We start from the raw sequence: 17,442 nt of genomic DNA, 5'->3' as shown, positions 1-17,442 counted from the left end.
AACTGGACCCAGAGGCAAGAACCGTTGGGAAGCTACAAAACCCAAAGCTGACTCTTGGCCATCCTTGAGTGGTATCCTTTACACCTGCGTAGGACACACAGTGCTGCATGCTATGTTCTTCTGTATTATTTAACCTAGCAAACCAATTTTGGAATACAGTAATGAGAAACTTTGCAAGCCAAATGAGGGCCTGCACTTGCAGCTATTGGAGTATGCATCCTCTAAAATTCTCACCTTCTTGGCATCTTTATGGTTAATTAAATCATTCAATTTAATTAATTGAATTGCCTAACTCAATTGCCAATTCCTATCACCTGCCTGCTATGTTATGTTCTACCTGATCACCTTCCAAGGAGTTACTGCCATTGCACAGGTAGCCCTTTGGATTTATGGCTACGTTATAATAGCGTTTCTTGATGTGGGCAGACAGCTGTACAAGATTGCTCTCTTCCCTGTTGCCTCAGGTCTTAAAAGTTTCTTCGCAAGGTCCCTGGTAAGATAAGAAAATGCTCATGGATGGGGAACTGGAACAGGGAGACGTTAAACAATAGAGAAAGCAGAGAGCTAGGGACATGCCGACTGCCAGCGACAGAACTGGTATTATTCTGTCTTGCCCAAGAGCTCTCCATAAGATCTCTTCAGTCCTTTTATGTGAGTTAATGATGGATTTTTGTCAGCAAACTAGAAGGCTCTTCCCATTGTTTGCTCTGAAAACTTTTTTTCTACATTTTCAAGAATGAATATGGACACCACAGACTGTGATGACTCAGCTTGTTATATACAGACTAATGTACTTAAAATCTGAGGTTTTGCCTGGATAAAAGAAAAACACAAAATCTCAGTAGGAGGGGAGAACATTGGTGCTGAAACTTTGAGTCTGTTTAATTTTTTCAATTGCATTCTTGCTTTACTTAGATACAAAGGTCAAGAAGGGCCATTATTTCTAATACTTTTTACTGGAGTTGCAGACCCTCTTGTTGGGAAGGACAACTTGGAGGTCTCTCTTCCCTCTGGAAGGGCTTACAGGGCCTAACTCAATTCCCCCAAGTCTCAGTGGGAACCTTTGTGTCTGCTCCGTACACATGGTGGATAGAATGATGGAAGCCGAGGGCATGCCAAGTCTCTCCCCCATCTGGCATTTCCCAAGGAGCGACTGAGTGAAATGGGTATGCAGCCGCCTTGCAGGATGCTATTTTGCTGGTAAATTTGTTCATGGAGAACAATGAAATAAAAGAAATTCACTGAGTGCTGAATTTTTGTCTTCCTGTACTGGCAACAACATTCCATTTGCCTGTTTATAGCACCCGAATCTTTCAAGGGCTACAAGGTTATTTTACATTCACTGTTTTCGTACTGTTTAAAAAGCAGATCTGTTTTTAATAACAGCATGCAGGTCATCTGTCAAACAGAGACTTTCTTCCATTAAGAGAACTAAACACCTTTACCCAGCTATTATTATACGGGAGTCAGGTTTCGCGCTGGTTTTCACTCCGTGTCACTGGGTTTTCAGTCTGTAAGAAATGAACCTTAGAAGAAATACTGATTCTGTGCACATATGTGCATGCACAGGTGTGTATGTTATACTACCGCATGCTGCTAAGCCTGCAACACAGCCCAGGCACATGCTTCTGCAACTGCATTCAGCGTTGCTGTCCGTAAGCAAGAGCATACTATGGGTAAAAGGACCACTTAAATACTGTCTGAAAACCCAACTGGGAAGTAACTGGCAAATGGAGACTTCTCGTTACTAGTCACAGCTGAGAACTGTCATAGATTGAAGTGTAATGCTAACAGAAGTGCAATACTGCCATGTGAAAGCCCTCCGTTCAATTCCATATTTGATCTCTCCCTTCTGCTGCAACCAGTAAGAATTGGGATTGCTGGACAAGTACCAAATTTCATTTCTCAGAGAATAGGACAATCTAATGACGGGCAAAACTGATTTGGGGACCTTGGCCTGAGTAGGCTTAAAAAATAGCAAATAACAGATTACCTGAAGTGGGAACTAAACTTCCAGCCTCATGGAAACAACAGACTTATCAGATGGAACCCACTTTTTCCATTGCTAGATAAAATGTGAGAAGCAGGGGGAAAGAAACAAAACAGAAATTTGGATCGATGTAGGATCTTTGGGAACAGGCACTGTGCAGTTTGGCTTCCTCTCCCCCACTGAACTGCACCTCGACTTCCAAAGTCTTTCACAATCCCCCTTCCCTAGACCTCACCTTCCTTGGCCACCAGCTACCTGACACAGCTCTTCCCTCCCCGGGCTTCAGCAGCTCCTGTCCACTCTGCTCCTGCCTCTGTAACTGCTGCTGTAATTCTGAGTGTTAAGACCATCTCCCTGAACTTTTTCATCTGGTGCCACGGGGCTTTATCTTATTTCTGGGTAATCTCATACACAAACACACATACACAGAGTGATCACTTCTACTAGAGCGGCTCCTAGATCTCTCTTCATTGCTACATCACTTTCTCCTGCTGCCTAAACTATGATTTTTCCTGTGGGCTTGTAGACATCCTTTCAAGGTCAACACAGCTGAAACAGAAGTGATAATTTCATCCCCCAGATCTTTCACACAGTTTACTCTCCTCATTGCTTCCACTCTTATCACTTCCACCTCTCAGTCAAGCCCATAGTTCTCAGTGCTGTCTTTGACTCACACCACTCCCTACACCTTGACATCCAACCTATGTTTAAGTCCTGTATATCCTTTTTCTCTATAACATAATAAGCATCCTCTGTTCATCCACACAACTAAGTTTCTGGTCAAGCTCTCGCTACTTCACCTTTCATTCGCCATTTTATCCTTTCCTCTGGTGATGGCAGATGTAACTGTGTCCTTGTGCCAAGGAATAAGCTGCCACAAGATCATTTTCCTATTCCTTGGCTGTGCTCCCTGCACAGCTTCCCACTTCCCGAATTGCAAACTACCACTCTTCATGTTTTGACTCTTTCACAGCTTACCTCTTCTTCCCGACACTGACACTCAGTATCGATGTAAACTCTCATCTCTCACTGGTCTGACTTGATTACCCCTTCGTTAAACTTTCAAATAAGCACCTCCCTACTACTTACCACTGTGCCTTTCGCTACAGAGAATAACTTCCCATTCACGGCCATAAAGCTACCTGATTTTCCTTCTCAAATGCCTCCTAAAACCTTCCCCTTTACCTTAATACCTACAAAACCAAAGCTGGACAACAACGAGGCTGCTGACGTACTGAAACAGTGCTGCTGTTAACACTGTGTCCCCCCATTTATCTCAGTCTCTTCACTGTCTCTAATCTCATCCTTAAGCCACGAGCTGTTCTGCATCTACATGGCACATAGCAGGACGGGAACCCAGCCCGTGGTGGAGCGATCATACCACTACTGCTCTTCTCCCATGTATCAAGTGCTAAATTGCACCTGCTCATGTGCTGCTGCACGCTTCCAGGCACCTACTGGGACTCAGGAATTAGCACAGCAAACAACAGCATGGCAAGGCTGAATTCACATCGCCGCAAGCCAGGCCTAATAAACTCGCTGTGCTGTTGCAGAAAGTAGTGTGAAAACACCGTTTTACAAACCTGACTTCAAAACTTTTTGCTTCCACCTTGGATATAGCTTTACCAGTCTCAAAAGTTGTTTGATATAGCGAAAACACAAACTACAGAACAAATATACGGTAAATACCGATTCAACTTAGAAATACAGCGTCATTTTTTGTACATCTTACTTAGCACCACATTAAATGAAGGAATGCCTGATACCTAATCCCTGATTTGGAGAGCTCGCTTACACTGCGGGGCCATGTAATTAAGCTGACAACCCACAATTTAGCACACAGCAGACAGAAGTCCAAGACTGAAAGAACATGAACACTGAATTACTTTGAAAGAAAGAAACGGGCTTTTTTTAATGCAATCTTGAACATTGTTATTAAAAAAATGAGAGCAACATTTTGGAGTAATGAGCAGAGATTACTCATTCCCTTATTTTACACAAGTTGACTTTTGGCTTTCTGCAGAACACCATTTAACAGAGCACATTACCAAGCTGCTAGCCACTTTTCACAGTGATGCTAAAGCAGGTAAGAGACAATAAGTGGAACTGTTGATGGTTTATATTACTCTATTATGTTAATGTTCACTAAAGTATGCCATAAGCTCTCTCATTACATGTGTATAAACCAATTCTCTGTGGTGTTATTCCTGTGCTAAATGCTATAACTACATAAATCTTGAATTAATGGAGACTTTATAGTTCCTGAAAATGAAGGGTAATTGCTATCTGTTAATGCTGTTGTTGCTATTAAAGGAAGTATATATTTTCAGTAACAATGTTTATGGACCGTGAGCCTCACATCGTAGCTATTGCACAGTGTGGAGATAGTGTAATACGATTATCAGACTAACTCCCTTTCTCTCCCTCCTACCTCACAAAAAGCACAGTATCATTTCCACAGCTTCAGCAAACAACCCTGCAATTCTCCTAACAGTTGCAGAGTCCAAACCGATGTCCTTCAATGAACATACAGTAACAGAAACAGGATTTGCATTTCCATCTCTGGGAACGCATGATTTGCTAAGTTTCTCGCTTGGTTAAATGGCTGGACAGCTCACTTTATTAGTTTGGGTATTTCGAACAGTTCAAGAAGCATGTGATGACAGAATGATAGGTGTGAGAAAGTATCATCCCACTTACTTCCTTTGAGATTTCAGCAGTGATGCAGAAGTGAAAGGCTATACTTGGCCAGAGACAGTTCTCAGAAAGTAGATGGGATGGACAAGTCCCCAGCCTTGAGCTCCTGTTCTCCGATTATTAAAAACAGCAGCGCACTGTTTGGAAACACTCTCACAATCTGCTGTGAAACTGTACCTCGCACTAAAGTAATGGCTCCTCGATTCTGGTATACTGTATGTATGACTGACTACGCTCAATTACTTTTCTCCCCTGGAGTCCTGCACAACACCGCACAGGGAAAAAACCAAAACCACCAGGAGTGTGTTTATATTTATCAATGCAGTGAGGGTAAAGCCTTAATTTTACTCTAACGTCTATGTTTTAAAACATTAAGAGCTCAATAGTCCATATACCTATGAACGAAACAAATAGTGGATAATTAGTAGCATGGTACAGAGAGAGAAGTAGGAGGTGGAAAATTTCAGTTTTGCTTCTAGCTCTATCACTGACTCAGTTGATACTTGTACATGAACTTCTTTTTTTGTCTGCTTTCCTCATGAGTTATATACAGACGACAGTGATCCGCTGTTTATGACTAACAAAAAGTGTTATGCAAATCAAAAGTACATTAGTAATTCCTGCCCTGCCCTTCATTAGTGCCAGCGCGCGTAGGTGTACCTAGACAAAGCTGCTTCTTGCTGACCAAGCAGGAAAGCAGGATTGTTCTGTAGCGCTGTGAAATGAAGCCGACCCATCATGTAATTTGGGAAGCCTGACGCTGGGCTAGACAGTATGTCGAATACTCCATCTGGCTGCAATAGCCGGAGAGCATTATTAGAAGATACATTTTTCCAACACATGGAAGGGGGAAAAACACTCTTCAGTGTAATCCCTCAGGACATTCATGCCAATATTTTTATAGTTCCTTGTTGCATCAGCCAGGTTAAGTTTTAGACAAATACTGAATGTGTTTCCAGGGGAGTATAGTATGTCAGGTATCAACAGAGAGCACCAGGCTGCCCTTGCGTTCCCCAACTGGAAGGCAATGTTGCATTTACATTATCCCCAGGAAAGGTTTGAAGCCTCTTCACTTCAACTTTGGTGAGTTTGTGAGATGCATGTGCACACATCTTTGCTGACAAGAAAAGCAACCCTACTTTATTCCAGAGACCTATTTAATAGAACCGATGTCATGTCTCATGTCTCTATAGATCAGGCAAGAGATAGAAAGATGATGATCTTGTGCTGCTCTCCTTATGAAGAAAAGAAGTGTTATTATTAAGGTGGAGTCACCTTAAGGAGAAGGTAGCTGGGAAATATGTGAGCCTAGAAGGTCAAATTACAGTTACAGATATGTAAAGAAATGCCATATTAATGGTAAGGAGCACTGTAATAGCCTTTCATTTGCTGTAAAGGACAGTAAGTTACCAGCCAAACACAATGCAGCTTCCTCTGAAGGTAACCTCAGATCCCACATTCTGAAAGCTAATCAATGTTGTTCAGATTTCAATTTCTTCTCTACAAGGTGAAGTCAAACCTAATCTAACAAACGTCAGTCTCAGATGTAATGCCGCTCGCTGGGTCTACCAGTGTAATTTAGATAATCATTAATAGCATAGCTGTATAATAAAACTACATGTCACTTACAACTTCATCTGAGGTTTGACTGGCAGATCTTTAAACAGTTTTCTAAGTGATTGCTTTTACTTTCTTTGATTGGGCAGTCTAAGAAATGCTTTAACCCCATGGTAACTAAGCTTTTAGGGAATAATTTTTCACCCTCACCACCCCTGCCATCAGCTCTGCTGCTGAGTAACCTTGTAAGAAACAGAACTCAGGGGGTGGGGGTGGTTTCAGGGAGTGACTTTATACATACATACACATATAGAAAATAAAATAAAATAAAATATACAGTATCTTTCATTCAACATTTATGATTTCAATGTTTCTCTTCAGTCAAGCCTTCATCCCAAAACACAGCTTTTGCCATAGTCCAGGGATATTTGGTATCTGATGGGATTTTTAAAAGAAGAAGTTGAAGAAACCTTAATGCTTCCCAAGCTCTAACAATATTAAAAAAAAGAAAAAAAACTTAACCAGAAGAAGCTTTTAGTGTAGTCTCCTGAACTCATGGTAACCTCCGATGTATGGCTGCAGCCAAGTGCGCTGCCAAGGAGACAGGGCTATCTGAAGTCAGCCTTTACTTTGGTAATGCTGATCCAGCAGAAACCTCCGTGCCACAGCTTCTCATGAATGAATGCAAGAGACTGGACAGCCAAAATGTAATAAAAGTTTGATGAAGATCTAACCTGAGACTGCCAAGTTTGCTCTGCCAGAAGAGAAGTCAGCAAGGGATGCTCAAGTCTTTTATACATTTGATGCTTAAAAGCATGGTGCAACTGTCGCTGCGTATCGGGACTTCTCTGTTTTCCTTGCAAAGGTGAAACAAGAAATCCCTATACAGAAACACACAACTACAACCCTTCAATGACCAACCTCTGTATCCAAAAGAAGGTCAGAAAAATCATTGCTCTGTGATAAATATGCATGCAACATGACAAAACACTCCTTGACAGTTACCACACTGCCTTTGAGGGTAGGTACCAGTTGTCCCATCTTCTAAACGGATTACAAAATTGACATCTTCAAAGGTTACTATAAATAAAATATGGGCTCCTGACAAGTTATCAGAGGTGACTTCCTCTGAAACAGCACTAACACTCTGACTCAGGTCTCACCAAATGCTCACATAATAATCAAGAAAGGCTATTATGTTAATGGAAGTTTCTTTTCTGTAAACAAAAACTAGTGAGGATCACAGAGTACCTGCTCCAATATTCTTTCAGTCAATTATAGATATTTTTAAATCTGACATGAAGACTGGAGGAAAAATATTATTTTCAAATTCATTCTTATTTTGACTATGAGGGAATTGCCAAGCTAGTAAGGCACATGAAAGAAGAAAATTCAGTCTTACCTTATCGTCAATATCACTCTCGCTGTCACACTGTGGATTAGAGAGAGAAAAAAAAGATTTTGAGAAACACCTTTACGTACAGGGATCTTTTGCATCATCCTCTTAAATCTTTAGGATAGCTGTTTATGATGTTCTCAGTTCAATGAAACACACTTTCGATGTTTGCAGTAATGCCTTTTAGATTGCTAGCATAAACCAGACAAAGCCAATTTCTCTCTTCTTATACAAAAATATGGTATACTCTTACTTGGACGGGGGAAAGGGAACTTTAAACAAATAAGACAATCGGCGAAGCATTATAATAACAACTGTAACATGAATACCACAACAAAAAGCATGCCTTTTTATCATCCCAAATTGTGGAATATATAGTAACAGTTTTGCATTGCTTCACCTTGATAAGCACTTTGTCATCTAACAAGGAAACTGTGAAACTGGCAATCAATTTCTAATTTAATGAGTGGTACCAAGAATAGTAATTAAAATACATCATAAATTCTGGTACATTTTTTAGTTTGAATGAGATCATGATCCCAGGAGGAAGTGTTTACTTAAAGAGTTTTAGAGTGTAATCTCTTACAGCCTCTGAAAATGAAATGCTCTATTTTCACAGCACAAATGATGGAAAGATAAGTTGAGCACCGAACATTTCAGGACACGCACATCTTGTTGGCTGGAACTGAGAAAGATTTACAATCGGGAACAAAAATAAATCTCTTGGTGTCTGTTATACTGACAGAAAGTGGCCGGTGCGTTTCACAGCTTTTGTGCCCAAGGGGAATTTTCTCCTTCAGCCAGCCGCTGATGGGGATGGTCCGGCTGGGTTTCCAGAACTGGCAGCACCCTATTGAGTTCACTGGCTCAACAAGAGGGGACTCTGCAGGCCAGCAATGACAAGCTACAAATGTGGAAATGGCCCATGAGAATGCACATGCTTCGGTGTCACGAATGTAGAAGGAGGAATAGATCTGTTTGGTCATTTTGTCCAGCTCCTCCTGCTCCTCACAGAGCGGGGAAGGGGGATCTTTCCTGTGACACCCTTTTATCCTAAAGTTACAAAGCAGAAATTGCAGCTGTTACATTCTTAGTTTTCTGCAGATTTTTGGGAGACTATTTAATCTCTTTTTCTTCTATTTGGCACACAAAATGGTTGACCCCAAACACTTGAGGAACCTTTTACTCTTAAATTCTCTGAAACACACCGAGCACACGAAGAACCACGATACAGCAGAGGGCTGTCCCACAGTGATTCTGCAGTGAAGACTGCTCAGCTTCCCCGCTGACTCCTTGTTTCCATTTAACTGCAGTGGAAACGCGTGGTTTAAGGAACCTGTTTTTCTATAGTCTTGACTAAGCAGAACCCTTTTTCTTTCAAAATGAAACCATTTTACACTGCCCCACCTGATCCACAGCACGTTTTTCACAGAGAAATCCAACTGTTTAGAAGGATGCACGCAGATCTAATTGTATCTGTAACCATTCTGGGAAAAAAAGAACCTGAAGCAAAAATGGAAGAAATTACAGGAAGGCAGGACACTGCTCTGCAGGGGCCGGGGAGCAGTGGGTGGGCAAGTCCTGTGAGAATAACCAGTGTAATGCCAGCAGACTGCATTAAGCCCTAACCAATTACTTTGTGCATGGAAGATAAGAACATGATAGCCACGCCTTTAGCAAATACCTTCCCGTAAGCTGTTTGTGCCTTTCTGGGGGACTTTTATTCCATCACTGGGCTTTATGGAAATTATTATAGGAAACAGAGTTTCTGGCTTTTCACAAACCAGACATTCAGATCAAAAGTAAAATCAGTCCTGATAAATCATCAGCAGCAGCCATTTGCCGACTCTCCCAAACCCATGCCACGTAACCACGAACAACTAGAAGTCTCTGCTCTGGGCCTGGAATGGGACTAATTGTCCATCACCAGTGAGACACGCTGAAACAGGTTTGCCGGGCAAAGGCTGCCTCAGTACCTGCTGCATTTGTGCTTGCTCAAGACAGTGCTAATTCATGCTGACAAAGCAACACATTCATCAAAAACAAGGTGGGGATGGGGGAAGATGCAGTCACAGCAGTACACTTGTTATTATTTACATGCTCTTGAGAAATGCCAGCTGACTCGAGGGAAGCCTTTCACCTCCACCCGGGGGCTGAAATCAAGTCACAATGCTGCAGGGAGTGTGCATTCCCCCAGACTACTAACATAACTGAGTGGGTCACGAAGACCACGTTATTTTACCTTTTAAACCTGGTCTACGCTGAAGTAGCCTAAGTAACTGTTTTAATCATTGTGCTCATTCAACCCGCACACTCACATTTTAGAGGCAGAATATTTTGATGATGTGATTCAACCTGCACAGTTCAGACTAAAGCATGTTACAATGGAATTACACCCATTACAAAAGTGGCATAAAAATTAGTACACTCAGCCCTGTGTTGCTTAAAATTGTATGCTTAGGCAACACCAATACAAATTTTAATTCTTACAGGGACTTAAAGAATGATACACGGAAGTAATAAAAAAATCAAATAAATTAAACTCAGAAATATATTGACTAGAAAACATTCAAAATGATCATTAAAAGTCAGATGCTGTTGCCTATGAGCCCTGGTTTAATAAAACTGCTGTATTGTAAACCTTAATAAATTTAGCTTAAAAATATTTGAGAGCAGATGTAAACAATTTTGGGGAACTTTAGTAACCATTATTATTCAAATACAATGTAGTATTTTAGTCTTGCTCTCTGTTTTTGTAACAAAACTTGTCTTCCTATTTCTTACTGCATTATGATATTTTAAAAAAAGAGGACAAGGCTTTTTCTTGTTGAAAACAGATTTGACCTCAAAAATTTGTATGCCTATAATGAGTATAAAAACCTATTACAGATGGTTTGCATTACTAAAAGGTGCAGAATTGCTTTATTTAGATGCCTAATTTTGCTTTGTACCAATATGCAACTTTGTCTCATGTGGATAAGTGAAAGTTGCAAAAAGCCAGTGAACCATCAAATCCACATGCTAAATTTTATAAACAGACATATGAATGAAGCAAACATCTGCTCTCTGAGGATACATTTTTCCCCATTCAGGATCTGTAAATACTCCATAATTAATTGTTTTTAAAATGGAAAGGACAGCGAAGAATTTTGTTTCATTTTAGCTTACATCTTCCTTACTTTAATCATGACCGCATCAGTCTTGCAACTGAAGAAGCCAGCGGGGCTGTGGATGCAGATCCACACGCGAATGCGGCTCTGTGCGGACACAGAGCCCACCGTACGGCTGCGACTGCAAGACGGGTGCTTTAAAAACTGTATTTCTGACCGCAAGTTGTGTAATTTCTTGTTTGCCTTATGAAATAGCTGTCTTCTCCCACCTCTCCCAGCCACGTAGGACTCACTCATGCACACAAACTGTCCCTGTAGCGATTCCCACCGCTTTTAAACCACCAAAATACCACATCTTAATCCACATGAGAATGAAGTCCCAAATTGACCCAAAGCTACTAAGCAGTCTACATGATGAGATATCGGGGGAGAAGAATTAACACACCATTATTTATAAAATTTGGACTTCTGCTTAACATACAGCATTCCTGGAAAATGGAGAGCTTGAGACTCATGGCTACCAACCCATGTTAATCTCCCACTGACTCCTGAAGAAAATACAGCCAGCTGTGGTGGAAAAAAACCCCCAAGCTTCAGAACTCACATAGGTTTTCTTCTTTTTATTTTAAAGAAACAGGCTCCCACATTCACATCGAGAAACAGGAACCCACAGGCTGCTGAACACGCAACAAGCACCGAAAAAACCAACGACAGCAAAACCAAACCCACCCGGAGAGATCTGCGAAAAACAGAACCGCTGGTGACCCCTTCCCTTCGGGGGGGTGTGTGTTAAAAAACACGATTTCAATGGGCTGGTTCAGTTTCTGTGGTAACAGCCTTCAGTCTCCACGCACCTGCTCTTCTCCAGCCTCCTCGCCTCCGCTGCCCGCCCCTGCAAAGCCCTGGGTCGACAAAGAGAGACCGAGGCTGGCGCGTTGCACTGCCGGGACGTTTAAATGCATAATGAAGTCATAGGGGAAACTTTGGTTTGACCCAGAGGATTTTCTGTGTCTTAAAAGACAACTTACTCTGGCCTGGCGAGGAGGAGGCCCGTGGCGCTCCCCTGCGAAGGCGGAGCAGGCCAAGGCTGCGCCGGCTCCTCCGCCGCCCCGCCGGTGCTCACCTCCCACGCAGCCGCTGTCGGAGGGACAAAAGCCCTTGTCAAAACAAAAAAGTTAAAGAAAACGTGGAGAATGGCAACTGTTGACAGCTACGGGGGCTCATTGAAAGACAAAAGCTTCAATTACCTGGAGTTTTCTAAAGGTCTGTTAACACTCCTGGTCTATAAGGGAAACTGTAAACAGCCATTGTGCTGGGTTCATAAAGGCTGCTAAAAGGATTATTCACTGGGTTGTGCCAATTGCCTCTCAATTCCACCAAGAATGTTTGCAAAGCCGACCCCTAATTGTGCCGCTTTTGGGAAACAATTTCTTGCAGTGACAGATTCCAGTCAGAAAAAGCCTCCCGTGAGGTAAAGTGAAGCAGAAACACCACATAATTCAGGTAGAATCGGCTCAGTGCGCTGTAAAAAAGCCTTGCCCCTCCCTCCTCCTTCTCCCTTCTGCCCCACAGAGGAGGATGCAAGTTTTGCAGACGTGGGCCCTCCACCCGTGAAGACCCAGCGCCAAAAAGACTCTGCCAAACCTGCCGTGGGTTCACCAGGCCGGGGCACAGCCTGGTGGCTGCTGCCAACCGACTGTGCTCTGGGTGAAGGTTCAGGCTCCAGATGAAGTGGGGAGTGAAACAGTAAGAAAAGCTGGTGCTTTCCTAACCTCCACCTAAGCAACTGCAGCAACTCCACCGTTCCCTCTGCCCCATCTGTTCCCCTGTTGCACCCAAAAGACCGGAGGAATCAGAAACAGAGCTCCCATTCATCATGAGTAGACCAGGCTCTGTGGCTTCTTTTTTTTTTGACGGCTGAGGTGGAAATTCACATTTCAAGACCCCCCTCCATCATGCCTTTCCCACCAGGCAAAGAGTTACGATGTGTTCCAGCATTTGCTTGTACAAATCACCTCAACAGGGGAGAAAGATGGACTTGTGGCTACTGTAAAACACAGGCAACGGCGTATTTGGAGAAGGGCCTTCTCTTACCGCGGAGACGTAGATGCCACCAGTAGCACACCTGCCTGCACTGAACTAAATAAAATAAACCTCTAACCCCTCCCTCATCTCAAACAAGCTAAGGTTGAAACGGGAAATAGGAACATTACCCGCTGTGGTTCACATGACATACAAGCATAAATCAGATCACTCCACGTAACAGCAGTGGATAGCGCAGAGGTTTGTGTCACTGCACATAAAGCTAGATCTCCACTACAAAGGTCTTCTGGTGGACCTCGAGTCAGAGGTGTTCAGTAATGTCACTGCTGGCTCTACCACAGCATTCAGGCAATTAGCGCAGCTGCACAGGGTTTTAGCCACATAAGTTTAAGTTTTTTGAGTGCAGAAGGGGAGCAGGCCAGGAATGAGCTACGCATAGATTTTTTCAAAAAAGCAGCAGCCGCAGAAGCAGCATGTAGGCTCTGTGCTCTGGGACACCTCCACTGGCACCGGGCTCCTTGCAATCTGTATTAAAATTGTTCGTACTGTGATTCTGGATGTTTTCCACTGAGTTTAAGAACCATGAAAACATCCTTTTCTTACCCCCAACGTTTTAACTTCCAGATCACCCAGTTTTTCTTCACATAATAAAAGCGCTACATTGATTAACATGAAATCAGATACTCACATAAACTGCCTCATGCCAGGAACGAGAGCTCCAAGAAACGAAAACAAAATCAACCCAAGTCTCGCAAGACTGCAACAAGATTGGCAACACTTGGGTGTTATGTCATCGGTTAGGTGCAGAGAAACACTCTTATCTGAAATGGGGCCACATCCTCCAAGCTTTTGAGAACTGCACAGAAGTCACCTCAGCTTATTCACATGAACGTGGTATCTCCTATTCCACCCAAACCCAGAGGTTTATGATCTAGGTCGTGCCTACACAGCCTCAAGGGTATAGGGCCCTGTTGTGCCAGACGCTATACAGCACAGAAATTACAGGTTTCTGCCCAAACAGCTGACAGGACGGCTTGTTTTTTCTTTGCACACAAACACACATAGCTACAGATATTATTTATATTATGATTAAGCAAAGATAGGCATCTAAGCTAGCCGTGTGAAAAAACAGATCCCAGCCCAGAGGGACAAGTAATCTAACCAGTCTACCTGCAACTAAAATTGTCTGGGGAAGTTTATGGCTGAAAGAAGAGGAGGCAAAAATAATAAATATACAGTCTATAATATTACAATGCAAACTGGCAGGGTAGGATATGTATGTAAAAAGTTGCATAGAATATATGAACAGCGTAGATACCTACAGAGCTTGCACACCCGCTGACACAGTCCCAGAGGAGGGCCGTGTTACTGCTATCTTATTATTTCCAACCATATTTAGTTACTGAATTTTCTTTTAATAGAGAGGCTCGGGGAAGCATTAGGCTTAAATCCCAGTTTGTTAATGTTTCTTTTAAAGGAAGAAGTAAAATCAAGCCTATTTTTAAGAGCCCTCCCCCCTCTCCCTGTCCTCTGAGCTAACTTCCCGGGAGCAGCTCACAGCAGCAGCAGTGCCTATGGATGTGCGCTTGTGTGTGCAAGGGGAGGGTGTTGTTTCCTATTAAGTCTGGCATCGGATTCATGTCTGCAGGGGCTTGCTTAAGATGATAGGAAGAGAGAGTTTTATCATGAGCCAGACTGACAGAAAAGCCTGCTAATGGGACTTGAGGCATACACAGGAAAGAAAGTGCCAAAACATTAAGCTACCGCCAAGTGTCAGAGGGCCACTGATTTATTGCAGCAATTTTGCCACTGTGTCCTTTATAAGGTCCCACAAGTCCTTCCTCCTGGCAAGAAGCTGTGAGCTGCGGCAGCTCGGGGAGAAGTTTAGATCCAGAGCACAGAAAGTGTCCAAGCGAAAGGCGGGGGCCGGGGGGAGGACGGAAATCGAATGTTGACTTGAACTTGCCCCAGGCAGCAGAGTCCTCTTAGCTCCACTGCCTCCCTGACAGTTTGATGAAATGAGTCAGGGCCTCCCTATGGCTAGACCAGCTCAGGCTTCCAAGTGCCGGGGTAGAGCTGTAAGAAACAGATTGAGCCTCAGGGCAGCAATTTTTTTTTTTTTTTCCTTTCCCTTTCTCTCCTCAGCATTTGGCTGGGGGAAGGGGGAGGTTATGAGCACTACAGATGTATAGGCTGAGCCTTTGTCTGCGGAGGGGGAGGGCGAGGGGGAGAGAGAAGAACAGCAAGAGAGTATTAGCTATGGCAGCCAAGAATAGCCCTGAGCACTATAACTAATTTTGAGGGGCAGTGATGCATTGAACGGGCTATGTGCTGTTTGGTCTGAGGGGGCCCCTGTTGTGAAGCAGCAATCAAGAGGACATTTTGTTAAGTGACCAACAGCTGTCATCTGCAAGCCCAGAGTAGGGAAGGAGGGAGCAAGGGGGAGGGAAAAAGAAAAAAAAAGAGCATTTGTCCCCTGGAGGCAGAGCACATTAATCCACCAATCTGCCACAGCTTTAACTCTAGAAGTGCCCGGTGCCTCTGAAGAGCCGAACTCCACTCCATCAGCCGCCCAGAGATGGGTACCTCTCGTCTTGCTTCAGCCTGCCAGACGCAGGGAGCTTCCCTACCTCTGCGGGTCGAGGAACTGACGCTAAAAATACTGTTTAAGTCTCTTTTCATTCCATAAAATTGAGTTGATCTGCTGCAGCTTAGGGTCAATCCCTCAAGGACTGTTTTTTCCCCCCTTCCCTTTTCCTTAGCACTCATAAATTAATCAGGAAGACCCTGACTAAGTCATTTCATGCTGTACAACATAAAAGAAAGTCCCCTGATCGGGTTAGGGAAGGGGGGGGTGGTGGTGGAAGAGAAAAAATCTCAACCTTTTTGATATTTTAGGATAAAAGCTGGAGGACTTTGTTACAAATTCTAGCCAACATCAAAACACCTTAAATAATTCAAAGAACACGTTAAAGGGAAGAAACTGAATGTTGCTCTGATGTTCAGTTGATGCAACGCAGAATATTACCCAAAACAGCACAGCCTGTTAAGGGAGACAGCAGCCTTGAGCATTTCAGTTCTTTAGAAAAATGTCAGAACCTGTAAAAATCATAATTTCCAGCAACTTTTTTTTTTTTTTTTTTTGCATGATATAAACTCAGCGAGACTGAAATGTAGGTTTCTGACAAGCTGTTAACAAGACAACTTTAGAAATCTGTCTGGAGCTCTCAGGGAGATGGGCTGCCATTTCACTGCTTCGAAGAAGTTCATGACATGACAAGCAAAAAACAGGGAACAGAGACCTAAAAACCACGGTGTAATTTTCATTTGCTTCTGTCGTGAAAGAATTCAAGCAGAAATATTAGAAGGCTGCACAACTAAAAAAGCCAGCAACTGGAAAATCATTGCTGTGGTTTGACAAGCACATCTTTTATGCTGAAAATGGTTTCTTTATTATTACACCTATATACAGGAAAGCACTTTCAGGAAAAAAGGGGTAATCACGAATTATTCCTTGAGATCTACAAAGCAAGATCTACAGCTGCCTACTTTCAAGACGAGTCTAAAAATGACCTAGTTCATGGGAGAGAGTGACTGACCATCTTGAAAAAGCTGTAAGAGCCACCAGATTTCTCTTGGTTTCCCAGATCCCTGCCCTTCCCCCCTGTAGGAAAGGTAGAAATACCTTTCCATCCTGCAATCTTTTACTGGAGCCTACACAGATGAACGTTGCTCCGTAAGTGTTTAATAAAGGCATCTTGATTAAAAACAGAAAAGTCAGCATCCAATGCCATCTACACAGCAATGTTTGTACCACATTCAAGAGAGGCTTTTCTCGCTGGTTTACCATATTACACCTCCTACTTTAGGCCTTAATACACCAGTATAATGCTTTTACATAATTTTTGGATGATTTAATGATGTCCTTTCAAGAATCTATCTATTCTATTCTATGGTTAGAAAAAAGTAGATCTATCTATCTCCACATAATATATATCTCTTTCAATACATAATCTCTCTCTCTCCCTCTCTCTCACTATTTGGACTCATTCTAAGTATTTAATGGTAGGTTGATAAAGCTGCCTTGAAGTCAATTTACTGATCGTGATTGACTCATTATATCCACAGTTGCAGAATTTTGGTAGCCTTGGGACGGATGCTTTGGGAAACCCAGACAGCCAGCTGCATACATACAATCTTATGCTTAACTTCAGCCCATATTTGTCAAGAAAGAGAGAGATCAGACAATGCAGGACATCATTTTCACTTGTAACGCCTAGGATTATACCAAGGGTGTCCTGCTTTTGGCTGGGATAGAGTTAATTTCGTTCCTAGTAGCTGGTACAGTGCTGTGTGTTGGATTTAGGATGAGAATCATGTTGATAACACACCGATGTTTTGGTTGTTGCTGAGCAGTGCTTACCCTGGTCAAGGACTTCTCAGCTTCCCCTGCTCTACCGACTGAGCAGGCTGGAGGTGCACAAGAAGCTGGGAGGGGGCACAGCCAGGACAGCTGACCCCAACTGGCCAGAGGGACATTCCATACCATGGGACGTCATGCTCAGCACATAAACTGGGGGGAGTTGGCCGGGGGTGGGGTGACCGCTGCTTGGGGACTGGCTGGGCATCGGTCGGCGGGTGGTGAGCAA

At 43.0% G+C, this 17,442-nt stretch overlaps 1 protein-coding gene across 1 annotated transcript in view; it reads right to left on the bottom strand.

Moving 5' to 3' along the window:
- Positions 1-17,442, bottom strand: part of FBRSL1 (fibrosin-like 1) — a 408,510-nt gene that overhangs the window by 178,184 nt on the left and 212,884 nt on the right. The window contains exon 4 of the mRNA XM_009335297.1: positions 7,647-7,676. Within this exon, the coding sequence (XP_009333572.1) occupies positions 7,647-7,676 (30 nt within the window). The remainder of the gene's footprint in view (positions 1-7,646; positions 7,677-17,442) is intronic.

The sequence above is a fragment of the Pygoscelis adeliae genome, unplaced genomic scaffold (assembly GCF_000699105.1).
Source record: "Pygoscelis adeliae isolate BGI_AS28 unplaced genomic scaffold, ASM69910v1 Scaffold410, whole genome shotgun sequence".
Taxonomy (NCBI): Eukaryota; Metazoa; Chordata; class Aves; order Sphenisciformes; family Spheniscidae; genus Pygoscelis; species Pygoscelis adeliae.
This window is presented reverse-complemented; position numbering and strand designations above follow the sequence as displayed.